Source organism: Sardina pilchardus, chromosome 15 (genome assembly GCF_963854185.1).
Source record: "Sardina pilchardus chromosome 15, fSarPil1.1, whole genome shotgun sequence".
NCBI classification, from domain to species: Eukaryota; Metazoa; Chordata; class Actinopteri; order Clupeiformes; family Clupeidae; genus Sardina; species Sardina pilchardus.
This window is the reverse complement of record NC_085008.1, coordinates 16,965,027-16,980,854: the sequence shown is the minus strand read 5'-3', so window position 1 is coordinate 16,980,854 and position 15,828 is coordinate 16,965,027. Positions and strand designations below refer to the sequence as shown.

The 15,828-nt window shown below is 40.4% G+C and overlaps 2 protein-coding genes across 5 annotated transcripts; both read left to right on the top strand.

Annotated features, from left to right (window-relative positions):
* Nucleotides 1–1,493: 1,493 nt before the first annotated feature.
* On the top strand, nt 1,494–6,844 carry c15h1orf210 (chromosome 15 C1orf210 homolog). Of its 3 annotated transcripts, none has more exons than XM_062556598.1 (6): nt 1,494–1,630; nt 1,909–2,020; nt 4,669–4,793; nt 5,313–5,799; nt 5,891–5,992; nt 6,069–6,844. In XM_062556598.1, exons 3-6 carry the CDS (start codon nt 4,683–4,685, stop codon nt 6,497–6,499), a joined length of 1,131 nt encoding a protein of 376 aa, XP_062412582.1. In that variant the 5' UTR covers nt 1,494–1,630; nt 1,909–2,020; nt 4,669–4,682; the 3' UTR covers nt 6,500–6,844. The 3 variants fall into 3 exon arrangements, with proteins under 3 accessions (XP_062412582.1, XP_062412584.1, XP_062412583.1); XM_062556600.1 differs by having other exon boundaries at nt 1,506–1,630; nt 1,914–2,020; XM_062556599.1 differs by having other exon boundaries at nt 1,536–1,658.
* A 204-nt stretch (nt 6,845–7,048) lies between these two features.
* tmem44 (transmembrane protein 44) lies at nt 7,049–14,751 on the top strand. 2 transcript variants are annotated; one of them, XM_062556597.1, is made up of 10 exons: nt 7,049–7,449; nt 7,548–7,677; nt 7,771–7,861; nt 8,243–8,409; nt 8,719–8,805; nt 9,034–9,204; nt 9,587–9,712; nt 10,439–10,546; nt 12,007–12,153; nt 13,851–14,751. In XM_062556597.1, the coding sequence occupies exons 1-10, from the start codon at nt 7,262–7,264 to the stop codon at nt 14,022–14,024; spliced, it is 1,389 nt and encodes a 462-aa protein (XP_062412581.1). In that variant the 5' UTR covers nt 7,049–7,261; the 3' UTR covers nt 14,025–14,751. The 2 variants fall into 2 exon arrangements, with proteins under 2 accessions (XP_062412581.1, XP_062412580.1); XM_062556596.1 differs by having other exon boundaries at nt 7,051–7,449; nt 12,007–12,192; nt 13,851–14,750.
* Nucleotides 14,752–15,828: the final 1,077 nt, after the last annotated feature.

Genomic DNA, 15,828 nt, shown 5'->3' with positions numbered 1-15,828 from the left:
AACTAAACAGTGCTGTGATAAAAATCACTGGAATACCACCTGAACAAATCACATCTGGTTTTCAATGCAGTGTGGATGCTGGTGGTTCCCATTTCAAAATGGATGGAATGTTCAGATGCTTATAAGGAACTGTGTAGATGTAAAATAATCAGAATATGCACCCTGTGATCATGCGTGTGTGTGTGTGTATGTGTGTGTGTGTGTGTGTGTGTGTGTGAGTGTGAGTGTGTGAGAGAGAGAGTGTGTGAGAGTGTGTGTGCGTTTGTGTGTGCGTTTGTGCATGTGTGTGTGTCTGTGTGTGTGTGTGTGTGTGTGTGTGTCTGTGTGTAAAAGAGAGAGAGAGAGATAGAGAGAGATTGAGAGAGAGAGAAAGAGAGAAGTGAAGAGAGATTGAGAGAGAGTGAGAGTGTGAGAGAAAAAGATGCGGGATATCCAGACAGCTGGTCTGAATCTCTGAATAGGGTATGATGTGCCAAACTCCCGCACCTTGAGTGAGTATAGACCTTGTGGGCTCCATGGCTATTGTTCTTGTGTCATTTGTTTTTCCTGATCAACAGAGCGAAGCTACTGCACAGCTGTCCTTATGGAGACCTGTGACCCTCTCCACACCAGCCATGTCCGTAACACCTGCAACAATAGGGACACAAACAAACAAACAAACAAACGTGCAAGCACATAAACACACACATATCACCATGATTAACAACAACAGTTAGTGTCATTATGAATCATGATGATGAAGAAGCACACCGACACTGCACATTTGTACACCCAGTTCATGAAGAGCTAGTTTTTGCCACAAATAAAAATTAGATGCAAATGAGGTGAGCAGGAAGTCATGGTCATGGAACATAAGATGTACCATCATTTTGAGTAATATTATTATTCAAAATGAAAGGAATCAAACAAATTAAACAGATTCAAATGTTGCAGAGTGAAGATGTTGGAAAGCTATCAGAGGAAATGTCATGTTTTCATGCAGACTTGTTTTAAAACTTGACAACTAGCACAGTAACTTTTACACACACACACACGCACACACGCACGCACGCACGCACACGCTCACGCACACGCACACACACACAAAGTGCGCACACACAAACATGACGCAGCAACAACTCCATTGTTTTTAGAATCTCTCCTTATTTTCTTCACAGCCACCAATATGTCACTGCTTTGGGTCACCTTTGTGATTGCAAGGACTTAAGAGTCTAAATCCCAAGTACTGCATAACTTTTCTGATAGCTGCCCAGCCTGTTGAAGTGTATCTTAGCTTTTAGCCCAAATACATAAATCAGTTGATTTTACTCTGAGATCATTCTGAGTCATACAGCTTTTGTGGCTTTGCTTGTTTTCCAAAGAAAGAATTGCTGATGTTCTAATCTCCTCTGATGGTGATTGGGTTAAGCCAAAGTACAAAGAGAAGGGGGAATGACTTATCTGGTTACAGAGTTACTAATTAACCAGACTAAGGGAAAATAAAAATGTAAGCACACAATGCTCTCAGATTCGACACACCATGGCTCTCCCTCTGTCTTCATCCAGAAAACCTGTTCGTTCTATCCCCCCTTACATTTTGACGTAGCTGTATATAACAGGAGCTGTTGGACCAAACAACGTCAGATTCCTGGTAAGATGTCTTCCCAGCCATGTTTCTGGTGGGTGAAACTGAACTTTGCACTTAGCATACAGTGTGCTGCCACTGAATTCATACCTTTCATAGATGTAAGTGGTCTAACACTTGCTTTCAGAATTCAGTCTAACACCGATCTTAAATGTATCATTTACAAGTGGCTTTACTAGATACTCTGAGAGGTGCTTCGGGTTAGGAATGGTCAGTGTTGTTGTTATGCTACATAGTCTAACCCGTATAACACTGGATGTCTTTCTGTTTTGAACCAAAATAAGATCAGGTAGCCGTACCTGAGGTGATCTCTCTTAGTTTCCATTCAGAGAGGAATACGGAACTGGATTGTTCTCCATGGGGCTGGCAGTAACAACTTTACAGTAACAACCAAAGGTAAAACAAAATGCATAATCTGTACTCTATTCATCCTATCTATCAAGTGTGCATGCGCTTGAGGGTGAGAATTAGCCTGTAACTAACTTACACTGTAATGACATGACAAGACTGTAAATACAGGACATTATATATTGTCTGTATTGCATAAGCTAATGGAAACCACAAAATGGTTGAATCTTATCTAAGTATATTACATAACATTAAGGAAGCACAGGAAATTGCCCTCTCTCTGTGTACTGGGTGGTAAATTACAATGATATCATGTAATCTACCTGAGATTTAAAGCAAAGACAAGAGACTGTGTGTATGTACATGGGGGAAGGGAGGTACTTATGGGCTTGAGCACCAAGTTTCGCCGTGGGGGTCAAGTGAAGGACTCTTTGTGTGAGATTTCCGCACTTTGCGCCGTCTGACGAGACGAAAGAAGCCTGGGGAACACATTAAATCCCACTCTTACCAACAACTGGTCAGAGTAAGATAAGGGACGGAGTGTCTGATGCTTTACTGTGGTGGTGGGAAAGATGCTTACTGTACAGGAAAGAGAGCGCAGTACTTTTAAAGTTCCGCATAGGCCCACATAAAACGTATAGACCATTATAGTATGACATAGAAAAGCTTGCAGACATGATTAACTGATGTTTGAAATGTTTTAAAATATATTACAAGAAAGAGGAAGTTAGAGATTGCATGAGCACAAACATGATTTAGGACATACTATTACGCCTGTGGACATTTACTTAAAAAAAAAAAACTGAATTATACACACACACACACACACACACACACACACACACACACACACACACACACACACACACACACACACACACAAACGTGCGCGCACACACATGCACACACTAAAACACTCACTCACTCACTCTCTATCTCTCTCTCACCCTCTCTCTCTCCCTCTCTCTCACAAACACACACACACACACACGTGCGCGCACACACATGCACACACTAAAACACTCACTCACTCCCTCTCTATCTCTCTCTCGCCCTCTCTCTCTCCCTCTCTCTCTCTCTCTCTCTCTCTCTCACACACACACACACACACACACACACACACACACACACACACACACACACACACACACACACACACACACACACAAAAAGCCACTCCTGCTTCACCTCACAGGCTGCAGGGTGCAGCGCGATGTGTTGTTGTGCCTGTGAGCAGAGCAGGGACAGGAAGAGATAATGGGAGCCCCTAACGAGTGTTTACAGCCAACAATGCCGAATTCAATAGCAGGAGGGAGAGAGGGGAAGAGGTCTAATAACAGACCAGGCCCCTCGCTGAAAAATGGCTTCTGTGCCAAGAGGGGTCTACAAGACTAGGGGTGCACACGTACACAGACCTATGGGAGGCATAGGGCATTGTGGTATTGCAACACTTTCAGTCCATGCAGCTCTATAGTCAGTTTGCAATGTGCACTTAGGCGGACCATGCAGGTTATTTCAGCTGTTTTCAAAGCATTGACATTGTCCAAGTGATCAAATTGCCAGTTTTGTGACAACAAATATAGCATGAAATGGTACTGTAATTTAAACCTTTACCCAGAACTGGAAACATTGGCGACTCTCACTCAAGGCATAGTTAAATGACATGCGCTTAGATGTTTCAAATTCTTGCAACAGCACTTTCCATGATCAGCAGACACCTCTCAATGCTGTCAATGTTGAACATGATTCATCGTATTGCCAAAGTTACTCCAACACTGCTCCACTTGTGCACACTGTTAAAAAGTCAAAAGTAAAAAAAAAAGACACTTTCCTCATCTGTTTCCACATGTTCTGTTTGAGAGGTAGCCTATTGTAACTTGAGCGGTAGAGTAACTTGTGAAATTGCCTGGCAAGTTCTCATGCAGACTAAGAGAACAGATCATTTTGTGTTTATGTAATTTTACAACATATGTGTGTGTGTTGAGTTTTGTATTCTGTATTGATTTCTCTATATGATGGGAACTCTATTGATTTATGGATGGAACTGCTAATAACGTTTGAACGCTGTTCTTATAGCAGTTCATTTATAAAGCAGTTCATATAAACTTACTGACCAGCTGGAAAATGCAAGACATTTTACAGAACCAGAAAAGTGAAAATGAAAAGGTCTTGTCATTCAGAGCAGGGTGTTTATGAGAATAGAAGTCAGATACAGCATTAAACTAGATTAATATGTGATTGCCACAAAACGACATTGGGTAAATGGTACTGTCCAGCATTAAATTATGTCAATAGATATTGATTTTCTTTTACACTGCTGGTTAATGATGACTCTGACTCTGACTCTAACTCTATTCTGTCTGTTATCAAGACACACATCTCTAGACCTTTTGGTTTAATGATAACTTCTCCTCCACACCCAACACATAACCCTGTACTATCATCTTCTATTGTTTGCCTGTTTTTTGTATAGTCGTTGTATTGTTGTATTTTCTTATTTTCTTGTGTCTTCTTTGTTTGTACTGTTTCTCTTGGGTTTGAGAAAGGCGCTATATAAAATAAACATATTATTATCATTATTATGGAGGATCTTTAATTTACAGTGACTACATGTCCAGACTGCGAGACAGAGGCCATCATCATTAGTCAGACTGGTATTTGTTATCTTTGGTTGAACTGTGATTTTTTTTTCTCAGGAAGCAGGGGGAGGATGGGGTCGTGGGGTCACCTGGTCTGTGTGTCCCTGCTTCTGTGCGTTTCTGCCACTGTCACAGACGGCTCCCTCCATAGCGTTGGCCCCTGCTTGGTGGACACAGGCAAGGTGTGTGGAAAACATTTGCTTTTTTACCCCTTTTGTTCTCCAGACCACTGAGTGGATAACAGGACTGGGAATATCCTGTTTGTAGGCACAAATTTCCTGTTTTTGATGACAAGTTGACTCTGGAGCAAGGTCTTGTCTAAAGTGTCACGGCACGGGACCTTATGGTGTAATGATTTCACTGTGCCGTTCTCAGTGTAAGCCCTTTTGGTCCTTATAAACATACCCAGAACAATAATTTGGTTGGTTAATATTCAAATGAGTGATTAACAAAAATGATTTAATGAACAGACCATCAACTAAATATGATTTAACTTCAGGTTTGTCTATATATAGATGCAATTGTTTTAATTGATTTATATGTATAAGTTTGATAAAGTATTATGAATATGTCTTAAGTGTGTCTTCATGACTTCTTTGACAGTTCAATAGATATTTTACTTGTGTTCTGATGTTACAGAAATGTTAAACAACATTGTGGGGTTAAATGTATCCTTCCTGTGCAATTCCTGTGCAATTCAGGCATCATTCCACTGTAGTCAGAAGAAGCTCACAAAGATTCCAGAAGAAATATGGACCAATGTGACCAGACTGGACCTCTCAAAGAATGGTCTTATCCTGAGCCATCCCGACACTCCGAGAACACTGCAGAGGTTTGAGAAGCTGGTCCATCTGAATCTGTCAGCTAACTACCTCCCCCTGCTGGCCAGAGGCTTATTCAGCAGTCTCCCATCTCTGGAAGTCCTGGACCTCAGCTGGTGCCAGCTCTCTGTAGTGGACACAGAAGCCTTTGAAGGCATGCCAAGATTGCAGAGGCTCTTTCTAGGGCACAACAGACTGCAACCTTCAGTGTCTACCACCTTGAAGGAACTTAGAGGTGTCCTATCCTACCTGGACCTGCAAGGCAATCCTCGTGACAGTTTTGCACCACATGAAGGGCCAAAGGGAGCCCAGAAAGTGACCAGATTCAAAGCATCAAAAGGACATGTACATGACCATGGCCATGAAGGTTAGCCCTATAATATTCACCTCAGACAGCAGCTCAATTAACTCAAGTAAATGTGTCATATAACAGTTTGGTTTGTGTGTAACTTTCTCAGGGTTCAAGGAGACACATATCAGCGGAAAAGTAAACCACAGGAAACTACTAGCTGAAGATCCCTTCTATTCCACTCCAGCTCCAACAAGCACAACCCTTAATGGTAAGCATTCACCTCTCAATACACTGACAAATATGTTATACAGATCTGTGGGTGACATCTCATTTTCCATCAACAGACACTACAGCTGGTCGCGTTCCCCCTCACAACTGGAAGTTTCTAGTGGGAGTGCTGATTACAGCCATAACACTGTCCATCATCATTGCAGTACTGGCCAAATGCAAACTCCTCCACCAGTACCTGGCCAGCTATCGTCACTCACGCTTTACTAACGTCGACTCGGAAAGCAACTATGACCCAGATGTGTATGAGGTGGGCTTTGCCTCGCAGGGAGGAGCATCCATGGTATCAAATGGAATAGCAGATCATGATGAAGAGGAAGAGGACGAGGAAGAGGATGAGGAAGATGATGATGGCTTCATTGAAGACAATTATATACAGCCAATTGAGAGAGAGAGGGCGGCAAGAGCAGCACAGCAACAGGCGAAAGAAGAGGTGGAGGATCTGGATGATGAGCTGGGTGATGATATGGAGTTCACCATTGGATAAGGATTTTTGACTTGGATTGGAATAAAAGTATGGAGGATGGCCAAAAATCCTGTACTTTTTTTTCCTGGAAAAATGGTAGTCTCTCATATTTGGAATTATGCTTTGTAAGTTGAGCTGAACAGCTCTGAGCTGCCATAAGCACACAACAACTGCCATAAGCACACAACAACTAACACACTCATACAATTCAATGACATCCTTACTTGGAGAATCTGTAAAACAAAAATAACCTCTGATTGCCACTCTGACTTGAAAATGTGCACTCCTTTGTAAATAGTTTGACTAATGTCTTGTGACAGATTATTGAACTTTTCACTCCAGTTTTGAATAAAATATTTTCCTGTTTTCATCTTTCTGATTTCATGACACATTTCAAAAGAATTCTGGTTTTGCAGTTTGGCCTTTCTTACATTGGCCTCTTCGTTTTTCTTATAGAGTAACTCAGTTTGTTATATTATAATTGGGCCATAGCAAGCCTATTGAAATTGGGTGGGGGAGGGGTCATAATTATCCAGAATATTTCCATCTATCCAAAATAATTAGTAATGAACATCAGTAGTCATTGAGCAGGAAAAAAAGTTCATTCATCACGCTTATTTTATGTTCTCAGATCTGATTAACACTTGCAATTATAAACTGTAGACGTTGCCCCTTAAATTTGGGCTCTTCGAGTTTTGCCTAGTCGCAAGCCATGATTCTAACAGGGAATCGATTCGAGGAAGTCACTTGGTAAGACTCGAGTGAAAATTGGAATTAGCAGCAATGTTTCAAGTTCTGTTTCTAGCAGACGCAGATAGGGATAAGGTTCAGAAAAACAACGTTATTTCGGAGTCATCATCTTGGTTTAGGAGAGATGTACTTACCAACTGCTTCAAGGATGGAGAAAAAGTTTGTATCGCATATGGACTCTGCGCTCTGTCTGCACTTGTGTCAGCCGTCGCATGTTTACTGTGAGTAGCCTAGGCCACATATAGGCATTCATCAGTGACATTTAGGCACAAATATGACGCGATCACCCAATTTATCTCAAACTACTCTTTTTCTGTAGCCTGACATACCAAAGATGCTATTTGAGAAAGCAAATTACGGCCGACGCTGCCACCTGCGCCATCTATTGTCTCCTTGGCCATTTGTGCCACAGTGTTGGAGCGTTTCTTTCCAAGCAGTTGTCCTTTCAGGTGAGAATGAGATGTTTTGTATAATGATTGACTTCTGATGTAGCCTATAGTTTTTGTGAGTAAGTGTCAATGTTGTCTTTGGTTTGTTTACAGGTCTTAATGGGTGCGTTTTGGGCAGTGTTGGAGTTCATTACTCTCTTCGCCGTCTTGCTCCCTATGTGCTTGTTTTCTCGCTCGGAAAAGGGTAAGCCCAGAGGACCACTGGGCTTCTTATTTGTGAAATATCGTTTGGGAGCCTCCTAAAAAGCAAATATATGATGTGTAAATGTTTGATTGAAGTACCACCTCTTACGCAAATGGTTATATAGGTCAAGTTTATATAGCCTATTTTTAGAGTCGTGGACTGTGTTGATTGCGAGGAGGATGAGGTGGACAGTATCTGTTATTATACCATAAACTGCTGAATTTACTTTGAAAATGTTGCATTTTATTAATTACCTGTTGAAATCTTTAGCACTGTACTGTTTTCATTCATTGACATTATTATGATGATGTCCATAACTTGCCCATCTGATTGGCAACTTGATATGCAACATACCAGTTAGAACATCTGCTGTCTAATTAGGAAAGAGGCTGAGGATGATGAAGAAAAGGAGGAGACAGAACCTGTTGAGTGTGTGTCTCCTGTTAACGGTGGTCGGAGGGGGAATGCACCTGACAGCCAGGAGTCATGCCCACCCCGTGGACACCTACGGCCCTCATGGGAGACGACTATTAAGTATCATTGTTCAAGTGAGTCAGTGTCATGTGAAATGCACAATTAATACTAAGTGAATACTCTAGAGGTCAGTAAATACACCAGAACTGTTCCACAATGTCTTTCAGCGACACAATTTGTGCACTCAGTTCCAGCCTTAATCTATTGGGTTGTACTGGATAAAACATTAGAATATGTAATATAAACCATTAATGATGGTCTGTTGATGAACTGTAGGCCTATAGATATCTGAACAGTCTTCTCATATTTTCATATCCAATAATATTATGCAAAGAAGTTTAACGTGTCAGTGCTGAGCAATTTGAATATTGTTTTTGATAAAGGACAGTTTGGAGCTCCTGGGTTACGTTCTTGGTCTCCTGAGTTTTGTGATCAGCTGGACCTCCCGTTTTCCAGCTTTTGTGATTGTTGTAAGTGATGCAACATCTGAAATCCAGAAATGTCATAACTGACTGGTAAACAGCTACACTTGCATTATGTTTCAGGTTGTCACCTGTTATATAAAGCTGACAGTTAATAGTGTTTGTATGACTTTTAAGAAATTGTTCAAAATTAACAAAAGACGTGATGGAGGCATTTTATTTACAACTCTTTTATTTACAACTCTGTCTTGCATTGACAAAAATACAACTTCCTAGTACAACAGAAAGCAAAGAGGAGCAATTCATTCCATGGCTGGGATTTTGTATGCTGTGGCTGGTGGCCTTTATGCAGCTGCCATCTTGATCCATGATACAAGACTTCCATTTGTTGTCAAAGCCTTGCCATGGATTATGTCCTCAACATGTTGGGGAGTCTTGGAACTCCTTGTATCCTTTGCCTCTTTTAAGCCAACATAGGAATGGTTTTTACGTATAAAGAAGACCTACTGTAAATGCAAAAGAACTGGAAAGCCTTTGCCTAATTTTTAATGCAATTATTTATTTTCTTAAGCTATGGGATGGCTGATCCACCTCACCCGGTTACCCATGAGGTTGACCAATGTTACTCAAACCTGTTACTCCTCTGGTCTCTTCTTACTTATGGGATCATCAATTCTGGTAGTTAGTACATTATGTAAACAAGTCTTAAATGCATCAAGATCATACAATGATGAATATGTATTTAATCAGCATAATTTGTTATGTTCACTGGATCAAAGTGAAATGTAATGCCCAGGTTGCTTAAGTGCCTTAAGTTCTGACCCCTCAGCTCCTGGCCCTGTCCCTTAGCAGAAGGAGATCTGTCCGTCATCAGACTGTGAGATCTCTCAGCTCGGACACTGTGGCCTTGTTATCTAATGGCAGACACAAAGGGAAGGGGCCCAGGAAACGCAAGGTAAATTGCCATCCAACAATTTCCACTCGATCTTTGATTGAAAAGGAGAAATGAAATGAAACTAAACTTAAAAAAATAAAATAAAATAAAAAAGTCTGCTAAACTTAGTCCATTACTCTTGTGTAAAGTTGTTGATATTTGAGCACAATAGCCAATGTTAGCACCCTCATTTCCACGCTGATGAAGAAATGTGTTGATTGGCTGGAACTACATGGCTATTTCTAAGCTACTATGTTTGTTTCCTATTTACAGAATATGACTGTACAAACATTTTGTTTAGCGTTCACACAGTACACAGACCGCTAGAAGAGCTGAGTTTAGCATAAAGTGCATTGGATAAGAATCACAGAAATATGAGCAGTCCCAAGGCATGTCAGGAAACACGTTAGTGGCACTTGCTGGTCAGACAACCTTTGTGCCCTATCAACACTGAATTTAAATCCAGCAGCAGGGCTGTCTGATGAGCATTTTATTGTGTGCTCCATCCATCCTGTCTAGACTGGGTTTTAGAGGTGGTGGTGGTGGTGGTGGTGACAGCAGGTGTAGCTTGCAAAAATCAAGCTCTTTGCTATATCATCTAACGTTACATTAAAAAAGAAATTAATACAATAAATAATCACTGAAAACATGTTTTCAGCTTTGCATTTGACTGGTTTCTGATCAATATATTTTCAACAGATTTATCAACTTTGAGAGCTGTGTAAAAATAACTGATTGTTGTTATAGCTCCAGGACAAAGATGCACATCCTTTTTACCCAACGACTAACTGTAATCTACCTAAGAGGACTGAGATGGGACACTACATGGATGTTAACATTCAGCCTGTACGCAAGGTGAGTTGTTAGGCTCTGACACAATCTACATATAGTCTGTCTGGACCAGGGATGATACATATGTTTAAAATGTATTTCAAATACAAACTGTAATTTGTATTTTATGGGGTTGAAGAAAATGGCTTCGTACTTTGTATCAAAAATACTTGGGTATGTTTAGGTATGTATTTCAGTTTAGAAACGCTGCCAAATATTTTTGGTAAAACCAATACATCTGTTGATATGAAGACATCATAAAAGTGCAGGACAATGAATATAGCCTCTAACTGGTGCTGCTTGTAATGTGTTGTGATCAGGATATTGAGATTCATGAGGATGATCCAGTGCAAGATGAGTAACGTGCAGGTTGCACACGCACACACACAACCTCAAGTTTGTTGAGAACTTTAATCATCCAATTGAAACACATGGAACTGTATGTGGTTACCATGCAACATTGCTATAAAAGTCGCCCCTTATATCATGCACCTAAAGCAACACAATGATCATATTTATGCCCCTTGATGTCAATACACTGTCCACTTAATCTACAGAGTCATACTGATGAAGGCATAGATTAAATAGACTGATATGGAAGGTTTGTAAAATTATTTCATGCTCCCTGTAAAGACTATTTTTAGTATTTTCAAAATACATGGCATAGTTTGGCCTGGCTACTGTATTTTGTAGTTTATTTTATATACTTAAAATTAGGGGATCTGATATTTTATTTTAAATGTAGTAGCTGATTTGATTTGCATTGAGCTCAATGAGCATCAAACTAATAGGCTAACTGAACAAAACTAAACAAAACACCATACCAATCTCCCATGTTAAATTCCCATAGGGTTACATAGGGGTGCCAATATTTTTGACCCCAGTATTTTGGTTTATTTATTCATAATACATTGTTCATTCACAAAGAAAATTGGTGTCCTTAAAAGTTGGATTTTTCCTCATTGTATTACTTTAAAATTAAAATCAATTTCCAAAAGATCCCTTTTTAGTCAACTTCAGCATGGGGTGGCAACATTTTCAACCATGACTGTATATATAAACTTTTTTTTATTGTTGTAAAAACGGCATATCAGAAGCTGAAGGTGATTATTGAAACAATGCTTCAAATCTGTGTTTCTCCAGCATGGTCGCTGTTGCAGCAATCACTTCGTAACATCTGTCACTGCATCTGTTACGTTTACCAAGCAACATGTTCAATCAAACGTGCTCAGCTGAGGAGATAGAAATGTACAGAAACACTGCCTGCTACATTCAGTGGAGGAGGGGTGCTATAAAATAAAATAAACATGTGCTGTATTTTACATGCTTATATAAACTTAATGCATTAAATTGCTGCATCAGCTTAGAGATGCATTAGAAGCAGTAACAAACCTTGTTTAGTTGGATTCGTCATGGAGTAATACAGAGAGGATATCAATGTCATGACTTCCCCTTTGAGCACTTCACACCTGTTTGCTCTGCAGGTGTGTCTGAAGGAAGTGACGGTGTCCCGTGAGGGTCAGTGTGGGAGTGAGCCGCTCAAGAGGACGGTGAAAGTGGTCAGGGTCGATGACGCCTGTTCCTCAGGCAGCTCCTCAGACTCCTCCTCATTCTACTCTGACGACCTAGAGGTTAGCAGCCATTTCCTCACCAGGCAGTTGCAGGCAACGGTGAATGCACTCTCTTAAGCACTGTTTTTTTTGTGCTGGTGTAAAGGGTGGTTAAAAGGTACAAATTGAGGTTCAGGATGAAGGCATATGAAATGAGAGTGGAAATTCAATTTGTTCGTCACACATGGGAAGTTTTATATTATTATATACTATATATTGTTTTCCCAAATGGCTTACAAAAACAAGCAGAGAATCTCCCTAATATAATATTCAGGTTCAAATATTTGGATGCAAGTATAGATTCCGCCAATAGATGGCGACAAATTGAAGAAATGACTGACTAATGTTGAATTACAATGGAATGTACAGTAGGGCTATATGTATGCTTAATAAATATAAACATTAATTTGAAGCTCTAAATATGGTCCTATGCCCTGACCAGTAAGACCTGTACACATATATATATATATATATATATATATATATATATATATATATATATATATATATATATATATATATATATATATTACATATATATTTTTTATAATAGAGATTTACAATTCAACAGTCTGTGGGAACAAACTGAATCCATAGGTGTTTTCATTTAGGGGTTTCAAAATGAATGTTAAAATGTGCGCTGTTGATTCTTTATGTGAAATATTTTGTGAGATTTGGCCATGGAGTGTTGGCCTCACTCTGATCATGCCAAAAGCTTTCCCAGTGCATGACTCTCTGAGAAGGCCAGTGATGGAGGATGTCATTTAATTCGAGACAAAGGCAAAAGAACTTGGAGTGCTAACAATCGGTACTTTATGCAGTTCACTAAACAGGAAAAGGCAACGCATGTGAGCCTCCCACAAACAAAAGTGTGGCTAAGAATGTGGCACAATGTGCTTTTTGCTTTTCATGTTCCAACTTTAGTGATAATCGGCAATTTGGATGTTTAAAATGTCATTTTGTCCCGGTCCCTGGCAAAGGTCGTACGATAAGATCCAGTGACACCTCCCACTCATACCTTCTCTGTTCCAAAAACGTTCCTCGAAATCTTACCCTGGATTCTGTCATTGGACTGGTCATTGCGTGAAATGTGATTTTAGAAAAAAGTTAACTAAAACAATATTTAGTAGTAACTGACCAGTAACTAAAGATGTACACTCTCTCTGATCAACCCATCTTAGTCTGGTTAAGGAATATTTTCTCTGTCACTTGTCTTGAGCAGTCTCATTTGGACTTGACTGGAATTGTTTAATGACCCGATTGTTCTTCTGTGATAACGTTATGATTAAAATCCGGGGCTGGACCCCTTTTGTTTCGGAAGTAGTACAAAATGGTGAGGTAGGACTCCCTGCTCTGCTATTTTTGGGAGTTGAGTTTAACCTTGTCTCTAGAGAGCAGCGTTAGAAAGACATTATGATGACATGCCTTTCAAAGGAAGTAACTGTCTAGACATGAGCTTGTGCTCCATTAAGTGTGGCACTCATCTAGATGACTGCATCTGAACACCTCTTTTGTTAGGGTGGGCAAATGTCCAGTTGGCAGACATCCAGTATGTCCATGTTCTGTACTTTATAAATGTATCCCATGGCTAATCTCGGTGTTATTCTCACTTCAGTGCCTTGTGTCAAGTCTTTGATTGGTCGATGCATGTTGTATTTCTAAAACAACGTGCTGACTGGCGGTTGTAAACTATCTTTACTCAAATGTGGTCTGTGCAGTGGGATTTTGAGGAGGCGGCTTCTACGCAGTGGTGCAAGGTTTCAAAGGCGCAGGATGACACGGAGGCTTTTCCTCTGCAGCCGTGGACAGTGAAGCCAACCCTGACCGCCAGCACCCAACCAGGATCCCACTGCTCTTGTGACCAGGGTTTGGCCAACAAAAATGGCTGCTGATGGACTGACAGACTGTGAGAAGACTGAGTCAAGCTCTGGGAAATAACTGGAGAGCCCTTGCTGACCAACACAGTCGTTTGTGCGCATGGGCTACACCTAAGAGTAGAAAACAACCTTGGACTACCACATTGTCATGGGATTACACTATATAATAAAAAAAAAACCAACCATAATTATTGTTATCAATGGCTTCATTGGTGTATTTGAATTGCTAATGCATACCACAGTTTGATACAACTTACCCAACGATTCTGTAACAGATCCACCTGGAATTTAGTTGCCAAATAACTGTCTAAATTATTATATATTCTGTAATATATTTCATAGATTGGATGTTGAGACATACAGGAAATGCATTTAGTATTTGTGAATGCTGCTACAAAAGATGTTTCTTGATATTAGCTACTTGCACTTTTTGTTATTGTGGGAAAACAACTCTCTGGAATTCTCAGTAGGGCTTCAATGGTTCAGCCACACTGACAAGTATCAATATGTTTTCCATGGACATCCCTGCTTGGCAATTAGCTTTTGTGCACACAGCACTTCTGACATTTTCCAGAAACCACTAATGTTGCTTGCAGCAGTTTTAAGTCACAGAATCGCAACACATCGAGATGGTTCTTTGGATCGAAACTCTGATCTGACTTGCCAGGCAGCTCATTTGGTCAGCACTCCACTTTCACTCGCATTGGCTCCAGGCGTGGTTTCCTTCCTCTGAGCCAAACCACTGATTGATGGGATGGCACCAAAATAATAATAATAATATTTAAAAAAACAAACACTATTGCTCACTGTTTTTGTGTAGATGGCACTAAATAGTGACAAATGGAGGGAGGTGTCACATTGTCTGCCATAATAAAGCGAGTGCGTCCACTTACAGTCTGTTCAAGTCAAGGGGTCGCTTCCTTTATTTTGATAGCTGCCTGTTTATCAGGGCTGGACTGGAAAAAGCTCAGCTACTCTTGATAAGAGGCAGACTAGATGGCCAGAGCCAGTGCTTTTTTTTCTCTCACTTCGTAATAGGCTCTCTTCTGCTTGTCTTGTCTTTTAACTCAGAGGCTCAGCCTCATTGTGTCTGGTTGCTAGTCTTGTTTTAACAGATGGACTTTGACAAGACTTCCCTTCCAGTCTGATACCAGGACAATGTGCAGATTAGATGCAAGTCTTGTAGCACATTCTTTGCTTCCCCATTACATTTACCCATGGTGATGTGTTTAATATGGATAAATAGAGCTAAGTATTCCCTATTATTTGCCTTTGACTGGACAAGCAAAGCAGTGACTTTCTAGAATCTCGATCATGACCTATGCCTTTTTCTCTCTGCTTAAACAGGCTATTTTATCACTGGCAAGCTCTACTACAGGCTGTGCAGTGTTTCTTATGCATAGGCCTATAGCCCATAATTGGGAGCAGGCTTAGTGGCCTTTGATGTCAGACTCCTTAGGCCTACTTCCACTCCTCCTGAGCTTTATCTTGGTACTTCAACCAAAAGTTCAGAAATGGTACCTCTCAATTTATGCTCGCTGCACTTGGTTAGGCTACTAGAAAAGGAGAGGTGATGCTAAATGAACAATTCCTGACTTGGCAGAAAGTAAAGCAGGCCTATAGACCCCTATGTCAAAAACTCTGATGTCATTTCATTTGCTTTACTAAGCAGTTGGCTTCTGGGTGTCTACAGTAGGGCTTGAGGTTAATCCCATCTCTCTTTAGAGACTCAAGGCAAAAAACTAACAAACTCCAGCATACCCAGATTGGTGGAATTTTGTTTTTACAACTTTCAGAGAGGCAGAAAGGACATCAAAAC

What these genes read in the sequence shown, in the direction of transcription:
- c15h1orf210 (XM_062556598.1), top strand. Translation starts at nt 4,683, where the DNA reads ATGGGGTCGTGGGGTCACCTGGTCTGTGTGTCCCTGCTTCTGTGCGTT. An exon ending in GCTTGGTGGACACAGGCAAG is followed by an intron (nt 4,794 to 5,312) that starts GTGTGTGGAAAA and finishes TGTGCAATTCAG; the next exon opens with GCATCATTCCACTGTAGTCA. An exon ending in AACAAGCACAACCCTTAATG is followed by an intron (nt 5,993 to 6,068) that starts GTAAGCATTCAC and finishes TTCCATCAACAG; the next exon opens with ACACTACAGCTGGTCGCGTT.
- tmem44 (XM_062556596.1), top strand. Translation starts at nt 7,262, where the DNA reads ATGTTTCAAGTTCTGTTTCTAGCAGACGCAGATAGGGATAAGGTTCAG. An exon ending in TCAGCCGTCGCATGTTTACT is followed by an intron (nt 7,450 to 7,547) that starts GTGAGTAGCCTA and finishes CTTTTTCTGTAG; the next exon opens with CCTGACATACCAAAGATGCT. An exon ending in ACATTCAGCCTGTACGCAAG is followed by an intron (nt 10,547 to 12,006) that starts GTGAGTTGTTAG and finishes TTTGCTCTGCAG; the next exon opens with GTGTGTCTGAAGGAAGTGAC.